This window comes from Ascaphus truei, chromosome 7 (assembly GCF_040206685.1).
Source record: "Ascaphus truei isolate aAscTru1 chromosome 7, aAscTru1.hap1, whole genome shotgun sequence".
In the NCBI taxonomy this organism is placed as follows: domain Eukaryota; kingdom Metazoa; phylum Chordata; class Amphibia; order Anura; family Ascaphidae; genus Ascaphus; species Ascaphus truei.
The window spans coordinates 9,503,003-9,513,409 of NC_134489.1; the positions used below are offsets into that span (position 1 = coordinate 9,503,003).

Below are 10,407 nucleotides of genomic sequence, written 5' to 3' on the forward strand. Positions count from 1 at the left end.
CGCAATATATAATAAGTAATACATACACTTAACAATAACTGTAAGGTTATGCATTTAGTTAATGGTAAACCCAGAATATCAAAATCTCTGCTGACATTACCACAAAGGTTTAATTTCCCCTCTTCACCAGGAACTGATTCCAATAGACACCCCTCTTGACCACTCATATGCTAAATTCGTAAGAAGATCTAAAAACTGAAATTTCAGCTAAGGAAAGGAATGATATTTGCGGTAACGTCTCCAAGACATCGGTCTGTACCACAACCAAAGAGAATATTTACAAAATTCTATTTTGGTACCCAACAGCTAAGAGATTGAGCCAAATGTATCCAGGAGCTCCTGATTTATGCTGGAGAGGATGCGTGCAAATTGGCAATCTGGCACATATTTGGTGGGTTTGCCTTAATTCTGAAAAAATGTATCAGAAATCACCTAAATCGATTTTGGAAATCACAATCCCCTTTGACCCGGTTGTGATTATTTTGGCCAATTGAGAAAATAGATCCATCACAACAAAAAGTTATTTTACCTGCAGCCAGATGCGCTCTAGCAGCTGCTCGAAAAATCTAGTCAACCCCCCCAGTGATTATTATAACCCACAAAATAGATGGTCATGTTTATTGAAAGATTGTCAGCCTTTATGTAAACATACTGCAAAAACATTTGAGAAAATATGGAATCCCTGGATGCACAGATAGATATGCTCAAAATGCACCCAGTCCACCATGTAATCCAGTAACCTAAAGTGTAGTCTTTGTATTAGAAAGGTGATGTCCCTTTCTCCCCCCTAACCTTTTATTCTTGTACCTCTGCCCCTTTTTCTTTCTGAACACTTATTTGTTAAAATCCAAGCTCTCAGGCCCAAGGCCCTTATTACCTCTTTGGATCTGTTGGTGCATGCTTTTCCTTATTTGAATTTGTATGTAACTCTAATTATCAAATCTCTGTACCCACATTGTACTGCGCTGCGGAATATGCGAACACGAATCAATAGGCTACTTACAAATTAAATGTGGCAAAATTAGGTTTATCCTTGATGGAGAATTTGGAGTGCTTGTAGACAGCAAATTTAGCAGCAGTGCCCAATGTCAGGCAGTAGCTGCAAAGGCATATAAGATCTTCTTACAGTATCTTGTATTAAATGGGTATGGATGGAAGGGAAGAAAGCATAATTTTGCCACTGTATAAAGCATTAGTAAGACCACACCTTTAATAATTTTGGGCACCATTCCATAAAAAAAACATTATAGAACTGGAAGACGTACAGACAAGAGACACCAAATGAATAAAGGGGATGGAAAATCTGACATATGTGGAGAAGCTAGCTAAATTAGATTTGTTTACATTAGAAAAGAGCCATCTAAGAGGGGATAACTATATCCAAATATATTAAGGGTCAATACAAGGAGCTTTCAAAATAACTATTAGTCCCAAGGGCAGTAAAAATAACACAGGGTCATCCATTAAGGTTGGTGGTAAGGAGATTTCACCAGCAACAGGGCAGTTACAATGTGGAATTCATTACCCCTGGAGACTGTGATGTCAGGTACAATAGATATCTTCATAAAAAGGTTGGACATATTTTTAGAAAGTGAAGGTATACAGGGACATAGCAAATAAGTAAACATGGGAAGGATGGTAATATAGGGAGAAATCTGATTCCCGTCATTTGTTTCACTGGGATTTTTTTGTTTGCCTTCTCTAGATCAAAAATACTGTCAATACAAATATAGGATAAGTATCTATCGTCTAAATGTAACATAGGTGCAACTCAATGTACGTGTCTGTTTCCAACCTCATCTACTATGTAACAATGAGATAACCATCTGCAGGTGGGCAGGCAACTTGTGTCCCGCAAAGGACAGAAGTCAATGAGATTGGGGGTTCTGAACCAAAAATGTATATTTTTGAGGAAAAGTACCGCCTTTAAAGAGTGTGAACACAGAAATTCTATAAAAACTAAAGCTATTTTACCAAGTCTAGATGCTGATAAAGCATTTGACCGAATAAGCTGACTTTTTCTTAGCAGATGACTGGAATTCTTTGGATTCAAAGGTCCTTGGTTAACAGGAGTACACGTATTATAAAGAGACCCGATTGCCTCTCTACATTTGTCAGGACAAAGAGGTAACAACATAATAAAATCACCAACGGTACTTGAAGGGGCTGCCCTTTACTCCCACTCTTATTCGCTTTATCAATAGAACTATTAGTTTGTGCTATCAGTAGTAATCCAGATATTAGGAGTATCTCACTCGGTAAAGAGACATACAAACTGTCGCTCTCTGCAAATTATATTATTTTAACACTCTCCAACCCATTTACTTCACTTCTAAATTTACATGCTACATTATCAGAGTTTGGGATTTATTCTGGTTATAAAATAAACACAGACAAGTCAGAAGGTTTAAAGCAGCAATCCTCCTTTCCTTTTACATTTTTTGTCAGTTATAGGATTGAAGCGGGGGGTCTCCGGAGCTGACCTGTGTTAATTTCAGCTCCGGTTACCCTCTGCTTTCTGAGATACTTACCTCCTTAGGGGGTAAAGGTATTGTTAAAAGTTAAAAGATATATAGGAATAATTTGACACACAAGCAATGGAGTAATTCTTCAGCTGGTTTTACTAATTAGTAGATGCGAGCCATACCTAAAAATATGCTCACATGACATAACAAAGAAATGATAAAATTATATATTACCCTCTTACAGGGACGTAGCATAGAAACTGATACAATTGGATTGGATAAAGTAATACATCTGTGATGCATGCTAGTGTCTAATAGGTTAGAATCGACATCTTGTAATAGTAATGTGCGGCCATATGTGTTGTTACTCTTAGTTGATTGGTCAAAGGAGGAGGTAAGCCAAGGACGTCTGCAGAAAAATACCGTGAACAACACTTTTGCTGCCAAGTCCAGGTGCAGATAAGAAAGTAACGTCCAAGTGTAAAAATGTGAAGAAAGCAGCTACAAAACAGGAGATTTTTGTACTCGTTCTTAAAGGGACAGTCACACAAATCCTTTCAGTATCTCTGTAACTAGGTTCAGGCAGCAGCTCCGATCGGGCTTGGTGGGGTTATCGAAATGGCGGATTTAAAGATCCCGCGTCACATGAACCAATAGGAAGCAGTGACGTCATCCCTTGGGGCATCCTTTTTGGCCCGGGTGACTGAAACATTTGAACCTGCAGAGAGATACCGGCACCCCCTATTGAGGTCAGCATCTCGGGAAACAGGGAGCCCCGTAGCTGAAATTAACGAAGTTCAGCTGCGGAGACCCCCTGCTTCAATCCTATAACTCAAAAAAATAAAATACAAAGCAGGATAGCTGCTATAAATTTGATAATCCCAAAACATGAGGTAAAATTACTCGAACTAAACTTCAATTTTAAATGGAGAGAAACACACCTCAAATATGTAGGGACTTATTTGACCAATTATTATCAACCCCGGTACAAAAATAATGTCCCCAATTTATTCTCACAAATCAAAATAGATTTGTCACCATGGAATAACTATTAAATCTCGTGGCTGGGATGAATATGTTCCCTCAAGATGAATATTCTCCCCAGGTTACTTTATCATTAGCCGTAACATTTACAGACTTAAAGATCTCCAAATTAAATGTTTCCAATTTATTTGGTAAAAAAGCCCAAAATAGCAAAATCAGTTCTTCTAGCCCCGAAAACAGGTGGTAGATTGGCGACACCAGATATCAAAAAATATTATTTTGCTACTGATATAAAATAAACCGTTCTATGGCACCCGTACAAGGGCCATTGTTGCTGGGTGGATAAAGAATCAACTCATTCTAAACCAACTTCTCTCCCACAGCTACTCTGGCAAGTTAAACTGAAGTATATATCCCCAATTATAGAATTTACTTTGTGTATATGGTCCAAGGCAAAGGCTAGATTTCAATTTATCACTCATCCTAATAAAATAAACTCCAAAAACATATAATCTTTGGAAAGATATGAGTCACATACATAGGCGCTCTATTAGTTAATGGTAAACCCAGAATATCAAAATCTCTGCTGACATTACCACAAAGGTTTAATTTCCCCTCTTCACCGGGAACTGATTCCAATAGACACCGCTCTTGACCACTCATATGCTAAATTGGTAAGAAGATCTAAAAACTGAAATTTCAGCTAAGGAAAGGAATGATATTTGCGGTAACGTCTCCAAGACATCGGTCTGTACCACAACCAAAGAGAATATTTACAAAATTCTATTTTGGTACCCAACAGCTAAGAGATTGAGCCAAATGTATCCAGGAGCTCCTGATTTATGCTGGAGAGGATGTGTGCAAATTGGCAATCTGGCACATATTTGGTGGGTTTGCCTTAATTCTGAAAAAATGTATCAGAAATCACCTAAATCGATTTTGGAAATCACAATCCCCTTTGACCCGGTTGTGATTATTTTGGCCAATTGAGAAAATAGATCCATCACAACAAAAAGTTATTTTACCTGCAGCCAGATGCGCTCTAACAGCTGCTCGAAAAATCTAGTGAACCCCCCCAGTGATTATTATAACCCACAAAATAGATGGTCATGTTTATTGAAAGATTGTCAGCCTTCTTGTAAACATACTGCAAAAACATTTGAGAAAATATGGAATCCCTGGATGCAGATAGATATGCTCAAAATGCACCCAGTCCACCATGTAAACCAGTAACCTAAAGTGTAGTCTTTGTATTGGAAAGGTGATGTCCCTTTCTCCCCCCTAACCTTTTATTCTTGTACCTCTGCCCCTTTTTCTTTCTGAACCCTTATTTGTTAAAATCCAAGCTCTTAGGCCCAAGGCCCTTATTACCTCTTTGGATCTGTTGGTGCATGCTTTTACTTATTTGAATTTGTATGTAACTCTGATTATCAAATCTCTGTACCCACATTGTACTGCGCTGCGGAATATGCTGGCGCTTTACAAATAAACTGGGAGGGGGAAAAAAACAACAAAACAGTGCGACTACTAACGTCTATCACAGGGGAGCACAATTTGTTTCTCCTGCGCCCCCCTGCCAGTTGTCCCCTTCTGTACCCCCCCTTACCTTGGCTCCAGCGGCATGACGTCATGTCGCCATGGCATCACATGACGCGGTGTCATATGACGCGGCGTTGCATTGTAAACCTTGCGCCCCTGGCAGAGAATCTCACGCCCCCCCCTGGTCTATGACACCGCAAATGCTGAAAATGAGTGTCTCCCAGAAGGAAAGACTCATTAAGAATGAGTGACATTGACTTTCAATAATTGGCACTCACTACAAATGAGTGAGACTTGACATGTGTATCATGCTTACATGTGTCCCTATGCAGATCTACCCAGAAAGTGCATTCACTGTTATTGACACGCTTCACATTACCACTGCTGGCATCTGTGTGTGTTTACGCCTCTGCTGTAAAATGATCTATGTGACTACATCAGGGACATTATTGCCGAGCCGAGTTTAGGAACTAAAGATTGCTGGCAGCTGCAGGCTATTAGAGACAGCGGTGCAAAAGCATTGGCCAAGTGGGTACAGTAAGGTTCTTGATGATCAGGGACCTGGTGAAAGGTGCAATCCCTGGTAGCCATCCAAAAAACAAGATTTTGTGTTATAAAAAAACCAAACAGTCTTAGTATTGTCCAATAAAGAAGCGAGGCCATTCTTCAGATGAGATGTTCACATCTGCTCCACCCTTCCCAACAGCATGAGCTGCATCTTTAAGTGAGACATCATATGTTTTAATGACGCCATGTCCTACATAATGTTTCTTTCAGTGAGTTAAACTTCCTGCCTTTATTTCAATCTGGTGACAGAAAACGGCCTCCAGAATTCTAGGACTAGGAATGGACAGAGGTATGAAGGTCACATTTTTTAAGCCTGACTTCTTCCATTTGAGGTATCCCACCCTTTCCTTCTACAAAACAAAACCTGCCGTTTGTTTAACCCATGCTATTGCCCTGCTAAACATTTTAAATGCATACTGGTCAACTCTAAATATTTAAAAGGAAGGCTCCCTGACATTTAGCTGTGAAATGTACTTTTTTTTTTAAACCGCTCTTCCTCAACAAAATGTCTTAAACACAATGCAGTCCATAGGAAGATTTGGGGAGGAATTACCCGACACTCAGATAAGAGTGATATATATCAGATTGTTCACCTCTGAAAGTCACTTTACCTCTCCCCTTTCTGTGTCTAAAATGTGCAGGTTCTAATCTAAGGTGACAAACTTGTTTAACAATCTGTGGCAGATGTAAAAAAATGTGAACAAGTGTCTGACATATGACTCAGGTTGGAGCAGAAAATGGTACAAGTGCATCAAAGTAACAGTGTGTGGACACACAGCCCCCTGTATCACTGTGTAATTCTTTCCTTCTGGGTGTCAAAAAAACAGTTCAAGGTGACGTAAACCTCGCTATCTAACACTTTTTGCAGGGAGCTTCCTAAACCACTTGATCCCTTTCAACATAATTGTGAGCAAAAATGGGTAGAGCGCGTTAAACCAAACTATTCTGAAGCGGAGTGTATGGTGCCACATCCGAGGCACCGTGATTCATCCAGTCACAAGCAGCATGCACAGATGCTTTAACAATCTTTCCACATCCTCATCGGAACATTACTTGGAAACAAATGTTTGTTCACTAGCTGTAGTATTCACCAGCACTTTGCAGAAGCTGGACTTCTCTCAAGCCGACATGTAAACACAGAGGGACAATGAAATATTCCTACATAACTTGAACGCCCACAGAGAAAACAAGAAGGCTGACGCAGCCAGGCAATCATATGCACTGTGCAGTGCGAATGCATACAAATGACTAGTTTACAGAGGTTGGCCTGCAAATAGCAGTGATGCTTATAGTTAGAAGTAAACTTAATGGAGAAGTGAGAAAGTATTTCTGTAATGTGGAATAGATACTGTACAGTAGGTATCACAAGCTACAGTACTTCTCAAAAGATGAAAATGTTTTGCAAGCTTCAATTCTCCAAAGAATATATAAAGCACTATGAACACCTCTCACAGATAATCTTTTTTCTAAACGGCATCACAGATTGCAATTATTATACTAATATTTAGTAATTAAATCATACCCCTCACACCGAAGCAGTCAGTGCTATTTTCCAGTTTGGCATTTCCATGGCGCTATTATGCAAATCTGCCTTTATTTCTAACGGAGGAATGAATGGTATCTTTAAACTATATACTTATTTAGCCAGTGCTTGCATGATAAAGAGTAATTTATCAGAATATAATATGCCAATATTACCATACTCTTGAGTTATCAAGAAACATGTCTATTGAATTCTAAATTGCTGAGATTTATCCACATTCTATATGTATGCTGATCCAGAGGAAGGGAAACAGGAAACTACAATGCAACATTTCACAAACGATGTTTTGTAATGGAAACAAAAAAATATTCCTGACCTCAGTATATGGCAATCAGATGTCTTACTGGATAAATACACATCCTACACTAAATCCTGACCAATCACAGATTGCATTATCAATGATCTGCCTATTTTTTAACCTATTCAGCATACCCCTGTATACCTTACCTTTTTCAGACTACCTTTCCCTGAATGGAGACTCATGGCACATACAGGAAATGCAAAGTAAATGCTATATTCTGCACTGTAAAGAACACTTTCATTTGTTGCTGGCGTAATCACTTCTCTTAATCAAAAAAAAAAAAACACTCCCATGAGATTGTTCTGACACACAATATAGGGTGCACATATTAGCACTCAATCCCATTGAAAATCTGTGATATTTCTTGTCACACTATGTTTCACTGAGGCCAATTGCATTTCATGTGTTCATCACAATACAACACATAAAAAAACCTGTTTATTTTTAAGGAGACTTACCATAGGTGGATGCAGGAGACCAAGTAACTCCAAATATCTGATTAAAACAATCGCACATTTTAAGATTTTATTATTTTTTTTAAATCGGAGCGTCTCCCAATTCCTGAATATCCCACTGCATGCCCAGCAGTCTCAGTCTCCGGGAGAACGTAAGCCCGGGCATATAGAGAGAATGCGTTATAACCCCTGCAGATTAGTACATAGGCTGTGTCAGCATTTCAGAAAAGCTGCTCGCAAACATCCACCATTGTCCAGCGCGGTTGGGTTTAACAAGGCAAACCAAAATCCCTTGTTTAAAGCTTTTGGGACAGCGAGAAGGGACATGCATCTGTGCAAAAACTGCAGCGCTTGTTTGTCTAGAGCAAGTCAGTTGACAAATAGGGGAGAGAATTACATGGCAGGTCACTCTGAGGTAGCATTAACACCCTAACGTTTATAAAAGTGAATACATCCTTTTTTGGACCAACAAAATAATACGTATGTGTCTTTGTGCACGGGCTTTAGACACGAAAAAAGTCACAGACGTAACTAGCATGATAGAACTGTTCTGTGATGCAATTTGTTTTATTTACGTGCATATTTTTTATATATAAAAAATATGGGTGCGAGTTAACATATACACAAGGTGTCCACACTAAAGGCACCGTGTATTTACTGCCATCATGTCCGTGCCTCCTTTATAGTGTGTACACCCTATATAAGCAAATGAACAACAATGTTACCCAGACAGTGAGGGAGGTGTGTGTGGTGTGTGTGGTGTGTGATCATTCAGTATTTCTATTGTCAGATCTGCAGCTTGTAGTTTTGCTTTTATCATCACTTTCTGGCTACCCAGCATATGTACATTGATGTTTTTCTACCAATCATAAGACACTTTATGCAATTAAATATAGGTACGTACAGTTTGTTACGGTCTCCATTCCATTGTAAGGGTAAACAAACGGATTCCACTATCCAAAGAATAACAATACTATTACCCAATTCAGTCCACAACCAGTTTGTGTGTACTGTGCAGCACATAAGGATGCAACTAAACGTTTAAAGAGTCCGTCCCTACAATATTATGATGCTGTCATTGCTTGAAGTACCATTGTGCACCCAAAAGAACCTGCAATGCATTACTTTGTCCCTCTGTCAACCAAGGGATTTACAAAACAGTAATGACAATGCCCGATTGTGGGAGGAAATGGGGAAATCTCCTTGGTCCCATTTAAAGAAATATTTGCGCTACAAAACCATAGAACAATAGATTACATTTCTGCTTAAAAAGCCCTGCTAGAGCATTCGGAGGATCACCTTCTGGTTAAGGTGCTTGCCCTATGAAATAGGCTACAGAGGTTAAGTTCCCATGCTCATCTTGGTACAATCTATTGCAAGACACTTGTGGTGGGTGCCTTCAGGATAGCGATGGGCCATTCACTGGCTATCTACCTGCCTAAGCTAAGTCCCCGCTGGCGCTGAGCGCGCTCATGCTTCGAGAGCGCTCCAAGCATGAGCGCCGGGTGTCCTGCTTGTACTCGCGCGTGGGGGGGGGGGGGCATTGCAGGTAGTTGAGCGCACAAGTAGATTTTTTGTTTGCCTAAGCGCCAATCGCGTGCACGAGTGCCACGCACACCGCGTGAGCGGGCACTTACATATATCTATATATGTAATTCCCCGCCGCAAGCACCGCCCGCTCAGCGGTAGCGGGACTTAGCCTAAACGTCCTCTTAAACATTTGATTTTATCGTACACGAGTCTATACAGGCATCCTTCCCAAAAGGACATAACTTGAGCACGTTGTTGGACTATAGACACTAATATAATTCAATACGCTATGAAATGGAAATCGCCCATCAACCTGAACAGGAGTTTTTACCATGATCAGAGCTTATTGAATTACCCACTAAACGTTAGCTCTCAATGTGAAACTTCACAAAAACCAGAGTATATATCAAAAGACAAACATAAGCTCAAAGTATTTTAACGGAAATCACGCTGAAAATACCTTCGCCAGGTAGTGCCTACATAGCAATCTTCGTTGCTCCATTTTTGGGTCTACGACAAGATGTGGGATTTATGGAGCAAGCCAGAGTTGTTACAATTGCACAGGTCTACGCATTATGAATCGTGTGTCTTGCATTATGGTCGTCCACAGTTTTCTTCATTGGTTTTATCTGTCACCTTAAAAAGGCGCTGCAAGTACTCTGCGCTTTAACAAAAAACTACTAGCACTAAAGTATACAACAATAGAAATACACGGCATCTCGCACAGATCAAAAAAATAGACACGTGTCAGCACACAACACTTGATACATAGACCCCTCCCCCGTCTTTACACAGTTTCTCCCACTTCTAGGGCAATCCAGGTTGCTCCCAAATGTTTGAGAAACCTTTTTTCTGGTAGATAACATTTATAAAACTGGCCAATAAGTAAAGCTTTCTAAATTACCAATGGGGCAAGTGTGTGCTGCAATCTGCTTTGTGAATGGTTGCACCCTCCCACAACTAGTGGTTGATGGAAGAAAATGTTTCACTTCTTACATTTCTATGGTCTAATAAGAAAGAATC

General features: G+C 39.8%; 1 protein-coding gene across 1 annotated transcript in view; it reads right to left on the reverse strand.

Moving 5' to 3' along the window:
- The window catches only part of PRX (periaxin), a 50,979-nt gene extending 42,966 nt beyond the window's left edge, over window positions 1-8,013 (reverse strand). The window contains exon 1 of the mRNA XM_075606960.1: window positions 7,858-8,013. Coding sequence (XP_075463075.1) covers window positions 7,858-7,915 — 58 coding nt within the window. The 5' untranslated portion in view covers window positions 7,916-8,013. The remainder of the gene's footprint in view (window positions 1-7,857) is intronic.
- Window positions 8,014-10,407: the final 2,394 nt, after the last annotated feature.